This window comes from Malus domestica, chromosome 03 (assembly GCF_042453785.1).
Source record: "Malus domestica chromosome 03, GDT2T_hap1".
NCBI classification, from domain to species: Eukaryota; Viridiplantae; Streptophyta; class Magnoliopsida; order Rosales; family Rosaceae; genus Malus; species Malus domestica.
The window spans coordinates 33,745,214-33,758,930 of record NC_091663.1 but is presented as its reverse complement, the minus strand read 5'-3'; the positions used below and the strand labels follow the sequence as shown (position 1 = coordinate 33,758,930).

General features: G+C 36.2%; 2 protein-coding genes across 3 annotated transcripts; both read right to left on the bottom strand.

Annotated features, from left to right (window-relative positions):
* Nucleotides 1-3,191: 3,191 nt before the first annotated feature.
* Nucleotides 3,192-4,098, bottom strand: LOC139194839 (putative FBD-associated F-box protein At5g38570). Its single transcript, XM_070819759.1, has 3 exons — nucleotides 4,093-4,098; nucleotides 3,587-3,715; nucleotides 3,192-3,497 (listed from the first exon to the last, which is right to left on the bottom strand). Exons 1-3 carry the CDS (start codon nucleotides 4,096-4,098, stop codon nucleotides 3,192-3,194), a joined length of 441 nt encoding a protein of 146 aa, XP_070675860.1.
* A 407-nt stretch (nucleotides 4,099-4,505) lies between these two features.
* On the bottom strand, nucleotides 4,506-13,459 carry LOC103432065 (actin-related protein 4). Of its 2 annotated transcripts, XM_008370232.4 has the most exons (21): nucleotides 13,320-13,459; nucleotides 13,113-13,204; nucleotides 12,213-12,386; nucleotides 12,051-12,124; nucleotides 11,391-11,471; nucleotides 10,002-10,062; nucleotides 9,819-9,868; nucleotides 9,190-9,244; nucleotides 8,819-8,896; nucleotides 8,674-8,727; nucleotides 8,375-8,428; nucleotides 8,225-8,285; nucleotides 7,569-7,620; nucleotides 7,322-7,388; nucleotides 6,497-6,559; nucleotides 6,331-6,393; nucleotides 5,957-6,019; nucleotides 5,443-5,507; nucleotides 5,062-5,130; nucleotides 4,851-4,928; nucleotides 4,506-4,756 (listed from the first exon to the last, which is right to left on the bottom strand). In XM_008370232.4, the coding sequence occupies exons 1-20, from the start codon at nucleotides 13,330-13,332 to the stop codon at nucleotides 4,883-4,885; spliced, it is 1,335 nt and encodes a 444-aa protein (XP_008368454.3). In that variant the 5' UTR covers nucleotides 13,333-13,459; the 3' UTR covers nucleotides 4,506-4,756; nucleotides 4,851-4,882. The 2 variants fall into 2 exon arrangements, 1 of the variants encoding a protein (XP_008368454.3); XR_011578900.1 differs by lacking the exon at nucleotides 7,569-7,620 and having other exon boundaries at nucleotides 7,322-7,414; nucleotides 8,200-8,285.
* Nucleotides 13,460-13,717: the final 258 nt, after the last annotated feature.

Genomic DNA, 13,717 nt, shown 5'->3' with positions numbered 1-13,717 from the left:
TACTCTCTCTGGAACATCAAGACCTAATGGTACTGATGGAGATCGGTTGATCAAATAGCAGGCTGTCCTTACAGCTTCACCCCAGAACTGCTTAGATAACTTTGCAGTCCTCAACATACACCTGACTTTCTCCATGATGGTTCGGTTCATTCTTTCAGCAACACCGTTATGTTGTGGAGTTCCAGGAACTGTCTTCTCATGACGTATGCCATGTTTTACACAATACTCTCTAAACTGGTGAGATGTGTACTCGCCGCCGTTGTCGCTACGAAGGCACTTGAGAGGTTTCCCAGTTTCCCTCTCCACCATGGCATGGAACTCCTGGAATGTCTGAAACACCTGGTCTTTGGATTTCAACAAATACACCCACACCCTTCGTGAAGCATCATCAATATAAGTAACAAAATATTTATTTCTTCCAAGTGACTCGACTTCCATGGGACCACACACATCTGAATAAACAAGATCTAACAAGTTTCCTTTCTTTGTAGATGGAACAGAAAAACTAACTCTTCTTTGTTTTCCGAATAAACAATGCTCACAAGAGTTTAACGACGTACCTTTGGCAAAGGGAATATGAGACTTCTTTGCCAAAACTTGTAGGCCTTTCTCGCTCATGTGGCCTAGCCTCTTATGCCACAAGTCTAGAGATGAGTCTTCCACAGCATTCAACTCACCTTTCAAAACCTTGGCATTTGACCGGTACAACGTACAACAAAGTCGTGCTCTTGCTACCACCATTAAGCCTTTAGTAAGCTTCAATTTTCCTTCGCCAATATGGTGATAATATCCTTGTCGATCAAGGGTACCGATGGATATCAGATTGAGACGTATATCAGGAATATGTCTCACATCTTTCAACATCAATTGGCAGCCGAGATTAGTTCTTAAGCAGATATCACCAATTCCAAGAATTTTGGAATAGCTTTCATTCCCCATCTTCACTATGCCAAAGTCACCTTCTTTGTATGTACTGAAGAACTCCCGTTTGGACGTAGCATGGAAGGAAGCTCCATTATCAAAGATCCATTCAATGTCTCTGTCAGAGTTGCCCATATGCAGACATTCACCAACAGACAATATTTCTGGTACATCACCACATATGACAGCGGTGGTATTGCCAGTATCATCTTTCTTCTGATTGTTTCCTTCCCTTTGCTCTCTCTTCCAAACTCGACAATTTTTCTTCATATGGCCTTCTTTGCCACAATGGTGGCATGCACCCCTGAACCTTGACTTGGATCGGCTAGGACTCCTGCCATGACCTCTAGGCCCTCTACTCGTGCTTCTTCCGCGGTTCTCTGTGACAAATACTTGGCTGCTATCTGTGCCAGAAATCTTTCTCCTTGTATCTTCATTGAGCATGCTATTTTTAACATTATCAAGAGTAAGAACACCATTAGAAGCAGAGTTACTTATACTCACCACAAAGGTCTCCCAACTGTCTGGCAAGGATCCAAGTAACAAGAGCGCTTGTAGCTCGTCCTCGATCGTCATTTTCATAGTAGCCAACTGGTTGATGATATTCTGGAAATTGTTCAAGTGTTCTGCTACACTTAAACCATCCTTGTACTTCACATTGATGAGCTCTTTGATCAAGAAGGCTTTCTTGGCTGGGGTCTTCTTCTCGAACAAGGACTCAAGCTTCGTCCAAAACTCGCGAGCATTGGTTTCATTAGACACATGGTGAAAAACACTATCATCCACCCATTGTCTAATTGTGCCAATAGCCTTGCGATTCATCTTCTTCCACTCGGCATCGGACATGCTCTCGGGCTTAGCGGCATCTCCTTCAATTGGCTCATGCAAATCCTTGCAATAGAGAATGTCCTCCATCCTTGGCTTCCATGTTACCCAATTGGAGTTGGTGAGTTTGATCATAGTGCCACTTCCTTCCATCTCGTAGTACGAGCCAACCGGGCTCTGATACCACTTGTTAGGAATGTCGGTACTACAAGATAGAGAATGCACAAAGTAAAGTAGAAAATGGACACCAAAAATTTATGTGGTTCGGCAATTTATGCCTACGTCCACCAAACAAGGATCAATCTTCACTATATGAAAAGATGAGTACAACAAGAGTAGTCTTACCAAGCCAAAGACAAGGCTTGATGGATACAAGAAAGTAGGACACACACTTTCTATCACACTAAACTTCACTCACACAATGTGTAGTGGAACACTCTCACTCTCACTCTTGGAGTGGAACTCTAGCTTTGGACTTGATCCTTTGCTACTCACTACTCTCTTGATTTGTTGGTTCACTACAACATCACACCCATATTTATAGGTGAGGGTTTGGCATTCTACTAGTTTCTAGTGTATTCTTCAAACCTCTAGCATAGAAAGATCTAGACTAGCCACAAAAGTGTGGCTTCTAGATCTTTCCATTTGCAACCAAGGAAGCTAGTACTCTCTAGCTTCTTCCATCAACTTAATAACATGCTAGAATTGTCTAGCATGCTCCAGCCATCTCTCTTGCTTACTAGAATAATCTAGAACATTGATCATGGGCATGTTACATGGTAGTGTTCGATTCTTTGTTTCAGCTTGACGATTACGGGCATTCGCCATTCGGAACTTGCAAAGCATCAGTTATGATTAATGCACATATATCACAAAAAAGTTGGCCATAAAAGTTCAACGTTGAAATTAAAATCTGCCGTGGACATTTCCACTTTTGAGATACTGATATAACAGAAGACTAATCTACAAGATGAGGGAGGCAACAACACGAGTAATCTCAAGCAAGGATTATGAACTTACATCCCCGATATAACTAAATTGCAAACCCAACGTCAAAGCTTTGATGATCTCTCTCTCAAACTGGGTCACCCAAAGTTTTCACTCTTTGTAAGTAAACACGTACAAATGATTCAAAAAATGGTTCTATTTCGTGGTATAACTATCGGACTCCCATGTTAACGACACATATATTCTCAAATGTCGCCTTTAAATCTCCAGAGGAAAGCCGGCGTTAGATTAAAATTCAACGAAAGTAACAGAAATTTTAAGAGTTGATCCAAATGAGTTGAAATTGGAGAGCAGCACAAGCATGACTAGTGAGCATAAGAGATGATCCAAACATGAGAAAGAAGAATTGCGCTCATGTTTTAAATTAGAAGAAGAAAAAGAACGTTGATGAGAAAATATGTGACACAAAACAAACTGCAAATTAATCATACCAAAACCTAAAATTTCATTTCAACTTGACAAGTCTTTGAACCCCTTCGAAACAGCAAAACTTCCTTCCGCAACGCATTCTCTTCTGCAGATTGGCGATCCCCAAAAGCCTTCATGGTAGAAACAGTCATCTTATTCAAAACTTCGCCGTTCTTTAACAAATATGTCACCACTTCTTTGTCATACGGTCTTCCCCTGAATTCGTTTACTGTGGTGATCTTGAGGTGTGACATCAAACAAATAGGCACAGCCTCTGGTGGATCAAATTCTTCATCCTCGGCGTTTGAGTATTCTTCAGCAGATTCGGTACAATACTAAAAATCATTGAAAAGAAGGAATGACACGAGAATCCTGAAAGACTGCAGACCGGGAAACACGTAGCAGCAGTGGAAATAAATCTTACTTGACGTTTGATAACAAGATTTTCTAGCTTTGGTGAGCTCTTGAGCAACTTTGTTAGCAATTCCGAGTAATCGCAATCACTAAAGTCCAGCTCCAATTGGTTCAAATTATCAAAAACAGGCAAATCACCCTACATGAAAATGAAGTTAAAAACAATGATCAAAGAGATACTCACGCAGGAAGCGAACGTAGTTATAATCCCGAATTGCATTTGATAGAATAAATGCCGAACAATGATAATTGACAACTAAAAATAGGTGGGATGAAGTGGATGTTTCTACACTCCATCTAGTTCAAAATGTCACTTTGTACTACGGTTTAATGGTATTCCTTTCACTTGTGAGTGACATGTCTTAGGTTTGATTCTCGCCAAAGACGAATTTGAACCACATTATTATACTGTAAAACTAGGATTGCTTATTGCACAAGGTTTGTAATTACTTGTCACTTGTAATTTAGACAAGTAATTAGACATCTAAGTCAATCAAATTGGAAATGGTTTCACACATCCATGTTGAATTGTTCATCAAATTCAAGGGAATAAATGGTTACGATAATTTCTATTAAAACCAAAATCATCAACTTGTTAAATGCATATAGGCTGCTAAACGGTATTCTTAATTTTTTATTTTTTTTTATTTATTAGATGATTTTGAAATTGTGATCTACGACATAGTTAATGACAGCAACGATTATAACATTTGTAAGACGAAAAATTTGTCAATTGCAATTCGGGTGGATAAATGCGATCTAGGGTGCACCCAAGTAATATTGGCTGGTATCCGAATTCATGCATTTCCGCGATGGGAAATGATTTTCACATGTCTTTTTTAGCCTTTCACACACTCCTATTTAATCTGTTTAGTTTAATCAATCCGATGGCCATAAATAAAGAGGGTCGTGTAAGAAGCAACATAAGCTGTTAGAAATGTTATATGGCCTTGACATATAAAACTAGTCGAGCTAGCAAAGTTGGTGTATAAACTAGATGAACACTCTGAACCCTAATCAACGGACATTAACACAAGCTACAGCAGTGAAAAGTATTGCGGTACACGGGATAAGCGATGATCGATACAAAACAAAGCATCCCTCCATCCATTTCGACAACACGGGCTTTGAAGCTTTGATCATTCGGGAAAAGGCTAGCGTGATGGAGAACGAGAGAGACCTGAACGTAGAAAAGTAATTTCGCGTTTATAATTTATATTAGGAGAAAATATAAGAATCCGGAAGTAATAATTAAGTTGACATCGAGCACAAACCTTTCCTACTTGCTAATCAGAAAACAGAAAATTCAAGGGCACTTTCGTTGTATGTAAGAAGCTCCATGCTCCTCGTACCTGTCAATCGCAATCATATGAAGCAAAATATCAAGAAGGAACTATAAAACACTTTACATGATTTCTTAATCACCATTTACGATGTAGACCGTTTAATACAGATAAGCAAGACTGGTGAAGTCATGAAACTTACTCAGCCTTGGAGAACCACATTTGCTGGAATGAACCAAGAGACGCCAATATACTTCCGCCTATCCAAACACTGCAAAATTAAACACCAACATGAAGTCAGGGGATGAGAAATTGGATGAATGTATATTGCAAACACTAAATTCAACAACACATAAGCTATAACTAGATAAGGTGAAACTTGAAACCAGTTTAGTGAGTTTCACAATTCATTTTTCACATCGTTTGATCTGTTAATGCATCATTGATGTGAAATTGTAAATCCTTAGATGAAATAAATCAGAAAATTAACAAACAGTTGCAGAGTTGCAGCCAAATTGCTTATGTACGGGATCTTGTGCCGGCATGGGCAGAGGAAAAGAGGACTTGAAGCTATGCATATTACCTGAATCGCCTTTCTGTTGAATTGCCAGCCACCAATACTTTGACTCTAGCAGCTTGAGGAGACTCCTGCAGATTGAATGACGGGATTTTAATAATTCATACTAGAAATACTATGTCTTTATTCAATGCCCATGAAGCTATAAATAATTAATCAAATAAACACTACCAGTTGGAAAAGGGGAGTAGATAAAACAATGACATCAAACTATTAAGCCAATGGCCAATGTTTTCATGAACTGATGGAAATGGGGAAAAGCATGTTTGCTATTGCTTGCGGCACAAACACATTGAACAACACAACAATAAGATCATAGTCTCCTAAGTTGTAATGGCACAAACACATTTAGTACTAAAATCTTACAGTGAATTCTGAGATCGTGAAATTGTTACTGCTAAATGAAACCATATACCAAATAGATTCCAAATTCAATAACCGAACGTTGGCTGGAAGAAAAATAACAAGAAACAGGAAAAGAGAAATAAGACCATGGTAGTGTTTCATTTAAAAGCTATACCTCCAGCATATCTTTCTCAAGGCGTTCCTTTAGCTGTTGCATTGATGCTGTGCCACCGGCAAGCTGTATAAAATAAAGAAGGAAAACCATATTATATTTCTGAAGTATGTTCTGCTACGTCGCATGTGAAGAAATTCTGTGGAACTTTTGAGGTTAATGGATGTAACGCTTTCAGGAAGTCCGCATATTCCCATAGAAATTGTAACACTCTCAGTAAGTCCCAAAAGATATTTATTTGCATCCAGATGTCTAAAGTAAACCAATTTTTGCTAATTTTTGTCAATTACTTGGGGAAACATAAGAGATATCACGCATAAAATAAGTGATTTCACACTCTGAAAAGAAAAATAAATAAGTGAGTGCATGCATTTTACCAGTATGCTACTAAATAATTCGCGACGGATGTCCACATCACACTTGTTAATGCTCTCGATAACCTGGAGAGCAAACCAGAGAGGTTAACCATGAATTAAAAATTGAGGGGGAAAAAGAAAAAAAGAGAAATACACCCACTTATTGTCAAATAAAGCAAAAAATTACCATTTGTGGAAGACCACGAACAGCGGGAGCAATCTCTGCAAAATGCTCCATACCAGGAATTGTCTGACATTTTCATGCAAACAAATTATGACAGGTAAAACACGCATGAAAAATATATTATTCTTTACCAATTAAAACATATATTTATGCAACTAATCCATCCAGAAATCACTTCAACAGAAAAGCATTTGGTAACAGGGATATCATAATAGTATCAGGGATCAAACTTTCTTATGAAGTACAATTTACAATTGACTTGTATAATGTGGTCCAGCAATTTTTTTTTTTTTTTAAATTGTAATATCCAATCCAAAAAAAATTCCAGGAGCCTAATCAAATTATGAGACTGACCAAGCTCTATTTCACAAGCATATTTTATTTCATATATCAAAATATCACCCATGCAATCAGTAGACATGAAGAAGTTAGTAATCAAGTAATGAACTATTCCACGAAAGCCAATTTACTGATTAAAAACTAAAACAGTCAAAAGAAACAAATTCGAGATATTCTTTGAGTCAGCACTTAAGTGTAAAGAACGCTGAAAACAGACGGAGCATATGATGGACTTATTGTCCATTGTACTTTGCTAGAGATTTCTTGTCAGAAACATAATAATAATTTGGTCAGAATGAAACAGCCATATCTCACTTCACACAAGGTTCACATATAAAGATGAAATTGGTAACTTCAAAGCGTCAATTAAATGAAATTATTGAATAAATAATAACAGATCATGGTTAAATGCAAATGTGTCCCATGAGATTTTCAAGCATTCAAGAAAAGAGTAACAAGCTGGCATCATGTAGTTCAGAAGACATCCACCTGAGCCAATGATGGGTTAAATAGAATGTCAGGAATCTTGAATCTATCAGCACCGATTTCAATTGTCCTGTATCATGCATGATCATAAAGTAACTACACATTTATATAAGAAACAGAAATCAAGGCTAATTAAATAGTAGACAATATGCGCAAAATTAGGCAGTCATCATTTAACAAAGTGCACCATGAATTAACAAGATTAAGACCAGATCTAAGGAATTCAAAGATGCAAAAGAATAGGACTCACTGGCCATCAGGAAGCTCATATGAGGTCATTGGAATGTTTGAATACGCGATTTCTGGAAAATGAAAATGAAAATCCTATTAGAAAGCTAATTGAACATTTTTTTTTCTTTGCTTGAAGAATAGAGCATATAATACAGCTACGGACAATATGAAAATAACTGACAAGGTTGATTCATTGAAAAAAGAAAAAGAAAAAAAAGAGTAGAGCATCATCCATTCATCATGTAAATGTAAACGATATCGTAGAACTCCAAGCAATCAAGTTGTCAAAAAACTAAGCATTCTTTGCCTGCAAAAATCCCAAAACTCCAACGGATCAAGCTGTCAAAGAATTAAGCTATCTCTGCACATCTAATTGCCTTAACATTTGAATAAGTTTATAAATCAAGAAACCTTTTAGAGAAAATAAGTTCATAAATGGACCTCCAGGCAACGATCAAGGATATCATTTGTGAATAAAGGGAAAATCCAAACAAATTCCCTTCCAAATATTAGGTATTATACAAATGAATATTGTTTAATCTCAGTAGCAAAAATAACATAATAGCCAATTGAACGAAAAATGGAATCTGCTATCCTGAACAAAAATTGATGTCATTGACCAAGTCTATAGTCTAAAAATATTAAAACACTTGAGAGAAGGGATGAATAGCAAACCATCATATGGAGTGTCCGGGGATCTACACACACATTCTTTAATGTCACTAGCAATTATCCTCTGCCACGAAGAAACATTCAGCAGAATTGGAAAAATAATACATCATGTGATTCATATCTCAATAAGAAATATTCTGGTCAATCACAAACCTGGGAATAGAGTCTGTAGCTTTCTGTGGTATTTGGAAAATCAACATCTACTACCTACAACATTGAGAATATCATTAAGCTCTAAATAAGGAAAACAAAAATATGCATCAAAGTCGAATACCTACCAAGTCTCACAATTGGTAACAAGATAAACAAAAGTGCATAGTTCCAGAGGAACAATTAATCACCAGACAGCCAGTATACCAAGCCACCACTATAATTTTCAGAATGGAAGCATATTTTGCAACTCTTGCATACAACTATTTTTTAATACATCTACCAATAAAATCAAAAGGTACCTGAAACTCTCCAGGTCGCGTTTCTTTTCTCTTGAAAGAATATCTGGGTTTAATCTACAAATAAATAAGAAGGATTAATTAAGAATACAACAGTAATTTCAGGCCATTGATTCCCCTCCAAAACCAAATTTGTGTAGTCACTCACCGTCATTCCTTTACTTTCCAAACTTTTTGTCAAACAATCAGTAAGAAATTCTCCTCCAATAGGAGAAGATAACACAGCCTGTAACAAGTTGAAAAACAACAAAACAGGAAAGAAAAAGAGTGTCAAAAAATTGAGAATGATTGGTTACAAATGATATCATAGAAACAAGCATTCTTAAATTTTCAGTTTTTTTCAATTTGGACAGAAGGTTTCTAAAGACGTTTATACAGTGCATGAGTTCAGTCTACAAGCAGCTCATGAACAAAATAAAAGACATAGCTCACCCTGAAATGTAACCATATAACAATGACCAACAAATTAACTTCTTGTCAAGATCAATCATTTAATTTGGTAAGAAAAGTGAGAAATACCTTTTGAAGAACATAGCCATCATGAACTGGAGCAACTGTAGTTGATCCTCCACCACTAGGTAAATTTTGTGATTTTGCATAATACCATATGTTAGTTTTGCATTCACAATAATCAGGCAAAATATAAACGGACAATCAATACATCATTAAATCATACTAGAACCGATATTAAAAACTCGTACAAGTTCTACATTGTAATAAAACAATTTCAAATCCACAGATGTAGTATTCCATAAAGTTTGAAAAATTCAATTGATACATTATCGTTTGGTTTATGATTCCTAAAGTTACATCCAAAAACATCAGATTTTCAGAAAGTTTCTGCATGTGTCCACTTTTACCAAAAGTCGACTGATAGAGATAATTTTTTGACATTTTTTTTAGAAGATGAACGGATTTGTATAGACATCAACAGTCTCTTTCTTGGGATTAACATAAAGCAAAAACATGTGGATCCATGGTCTGCATGAACAGAAATTGAGTCCCAAGTGAACAGTTTAACTTAATTAAGCTTATGCATAAGCGTGAAAATGAAAGGATGAAATAATATATAATTGTAATAAAACAAAAGAGGATGTGCAAGTACTAAAATTAAATATGGCGAAAGTCAAAATTATGTAGTCTCTTACCCATCAACTACTAATGAGGTAGCACGGCCTGATGCAAATGATGTGAGAACCTGGCATAAAAGAAATTCCAGTTACTCACCAATTGCAGTCTGATATTTAAAAGGAAACAAAGAACAGAGTCTGTATATAGTAATCCATGTTCTACAAGTTGGAATCAGGGAGATGAGATGAACAGGGGCGTACAGCATTCTTGGCCAAAAATAAGGCAGGAACTTTGTACTTTTCAAACATAAGTTCTGTTGTCCTGTTGGGTACAAGATAAAACCATCACTTAACATAAAAAGTAAACTACATAAAGACACCAATTTAAACCATCAATAATTATGTAACAAATAATATCATTTGCATAAAACCTTTTATCAAGTGGGTCCAGCATAATTATTACGAATGAGGATCCTCACCGGATCCTCCAATCACATCCGTTCATCGTACATCGTGCGGCCAGTTTTCGTCTGGTACTGTTTATATTCAATTTTAAATAAAAAAATGTACAATGATTTCTAACCACATGATGTACGATGAACGGAAGTGATTGAAGGATCCAGCAAGGATCCTCTCTCAATTATTACAAGTTAGAAACTTAAGAAAAACAAAATCTAGGTATGCAACAACAGTACACAGACATGATGAAGCCATCAGTCTACACAGCAAAAAACTATAGTTCATTCTATAACAGACTTGCATAACATATATATCACATTTACCAGCCTTGTATGTGATAACAAAAAATTTATATGCATTTGTCAATCTAATGAGTTAATACAACCATTTTCTCAAGTGACTCCATATAAGTATTACAAGTTAAAAACAAAGAAACCAATGTATGCAAGTAGAGTACAGGAACATTTATTACAAGTTAAAAACAACAAATATGCAATTAGAGTACAGGAACATAATCAAGACATCAGCTTCGACAACAGAAAACATCACATTGTATATCAGAGTCTTGCATAAGATTATATATATGATACTTAAGAGCATCTCCAATGGAAGATGCAAGATGCCTTGGAATGGACATTATGCATCTCTTGTTGTCCAGAAAGCACTCCAATGGACAAGATGTAAGTACCCATCTTGGCCCAAAACTGTAAATAGCCATCTTGTTGTTTAAGATCTTTGAAGGTGGACCCCGCTAGTAAAGAGAGAAAAGCAAATGGGATCCCAAGTTCACATCTCCCCCATTGGAGTAGAACTTGTAGTTGCATCTCTCCATTGAAGATGCTCTTAAGTAAGTAATATCAAGTAAACCACATGGTTCACACCCATTAACCAGTCTAAATCTACAAGTCATGATACCATTGACAAAGCTACCTATCTCCAAAGGCCTATCCCTGGTTAAATCTGAACTTGTTACACTTACGTTTTCGAGAAATAAAAGTAGTTAAATGTCATGTTTACCTAAATTATCTCTTTCCCATCAATCAAACCTAAAGTTCAGCTTTTCAAAGGCATAGGGGTAACCCTGAAGTCCAAGTTTATCACAAAAGAATACACAAAAAATCGCATAAGCATTTTGGCTTGACTTAATTACAATTTTGAACTAATCAGAAAATTTAATAATTACCAAATTACCTTTCTCTTTGTTGTTGAGTGTTCGAAGATGGCTCTGCAAGTAGCATTGGATGCTCTTTAGGATCAACCAATAGGCATTCCCTGAAAATAATAGCAAAGCACTTAGTGATATGGTAATATACTGAAATAGAATTAAATTATTGGAAAATAGAAATTGCTAGATGGAGAACTAACTAGGAAAAGGATAAAATCCAAGCCTTCACAATATGTAAAAGTATTGGATGGGACTTTTGGAACAACATATGTTGCTACAGTATTACAATATCTGTTAAGTCCAAACTCATATTAAATGAAAAATGGAATATAATTGGACAAGAGAAACTTATAACATATGATGATCACTCCTAGAAAAGAGATGGAATCAATATTCTTCTGACCCAATATCAGCGAGGAAATTTTGTACCAAAGCATTACCGCAGTTATAACATACGACAGAAAACAGTACTAGATAGATTGCCAAAATTACAATATATCATTTGTTGATCATTAGATCCTAAACTGAAACTAGGACTATTATGTCCACAAGCCTAGTAGAAGAAGCTAACTGCTCAGGCCGTTGCATTATATGAATGCCTTATCTCACTTAAATCAACTCACTAATCAACAATTGAAATGAGAAAAAAAAATTTAACCCATTATAATTCATCCATTAGTAGTTACCTAAAAGCATGGTCCCATATACCCTCCACAGCATCCCAGTCAACAACAACTCCATCCTTTATGGGTGACAGCACCTGATACAACAGCAGTAGTTAATCAAAATATTATTACAAAAGATCTGAACTGTGCTTCAATTACAAAAGCCTTTAATTCAAAACTGACCTCCATATGATCCCGACGGTACCCTAAGGATTGAGATCCTACATATAACTTGCGTTTTCCCTTGGCTTTGTCAGAATCAAGAGATTTTGAATTATTCTTTGGATCTACAGCAGATCCAGAATTGTTTTCCGTTTCAGTTGCATCAACTTCCATCTGATCAATTGACCCAACAACCTAAATGAACAAAAACAGATGCAAAAATAAGGTTACATTTTTAATTCACTTGAACTAGTGATAATGAATATCCAATTAACAGGCAGACGCACAGTAAACAAATTCTACACCTAATGTGACTGATTTAATTAGAAAGGTCCATCCCCTAATACCTGGAAATTCGATGCATATAAATTTCATAACTAATAAGTCTAAAAAAATTCGGAAAAAAAAAATGAAAAGCTTCATCCATTCTTCAAAAATTCCAAATGATTACACATATATCCCACCAGCCTTAACGCCCCCTCTATTAAAGATGTTCCATCAAAAGTTTCACATTATCCATCATGGTGTGGAAAATTGAGATGAAGGACTCATCATTCTTCTGAGTAAACAACAGCATACAATTCAAATACTTTGGGACGGTCGAAACACCAAATCTGTACCCAAAATGACTCATAAAGAACAATTCTTTAGCTAAAAATCTTAAAAGTTTCAAATGGGCAATTGAAAAACACTCTGCATTACCACTAAATTTGACCAAAGGGGTAAACATTTCCCAAATCTATAAAATGAAAATCCTCAGTGCTACCACTACAAGTTCGCATTTCGATTAAACATAGTAACAAAGTTGTGAAATTTTCTACAACAATTAAGAACTTCAAGAATAAAAAGAACATACCAGAGTAACTGTAACTGCCACTATGCAAAGTCGAACTAAAAATTGAGCAGAAAGGAAGCACATACCGAAGGGAAGACAGCTTTCGGCGCTTCTTCACCGGCATAGCCGGCTTTGCAAGTGTGCGAGCCGAGGTCAAGCACGATAGCTGATACCTCATCTGCAACACCAAAGAAACCAGAAATTCCCCCAAAAAAATCAGAAAAAAAATGGAGGAAAAAAAAGAGAGAAATCTCTGTAGCATGCGAGTGCTGTTAGGTTTTCTCGGAACTCACCGCCTCCGTACATAATCGAAGCTTTCTGAGAGGTGAGTTTCGGGGAAGAAGGAGACGGGCTGCTCTGCGAGTGCTGGAGGAGAAGGAAAGAGGGAAGGGTTTAACGGATTTTGGATTTCGGGGGTTAGAGTGGGAAAACCAGCGTTTTTATCTTTATTTTTTATTTTTAATTTTAACTATATTACGAATTTGCCCCTAATTATGTGTTGTTGTTTCACTCAGATCCTCGATTCTTTTTCTTTTTCGTCCCACTTGAACTCAATTTTTTTTTTTTTTTAATTTGGTTAATGAGAAAAATTGTGACATCAGTTACAGAAATTGACCGAATTAATAGTGTGCACAATTCAATTCAAATTTTTTAGTTGGAATAGTCAACGATATCTGTCTATACTAATGAA

Excerpts from the sequence above, each read along its gene's own strand:
- LOC103432065 (XM_008370232.4), bottom strand. Across the intron at positions 8,429-8,673 it reads CGCGACCTGGAGAGTTTCAG|GTAGTAGATGTTGATTTTCC; the intron begins GTACCTTTTGAT and ends TCAATGTTGTAG. Across the intron at positions 5,131-5,442 it reads TCAACAGAAAGGCGATTCAG|TGTTTGGATAGGCGGAAGTA; the intron begins GTAATATGCATA and ends TTAATTTTGCAG.
- LOC139194839 (XM_070819759.1), bottom strand. Across the intron at positions 3,498-3,586 it reads ATCTTGTTATCAAACGTCAA|TATTGTACCGAATCTGCTGA; the intron begins GTAAGATTTATT and ends AATGATTTTTAG.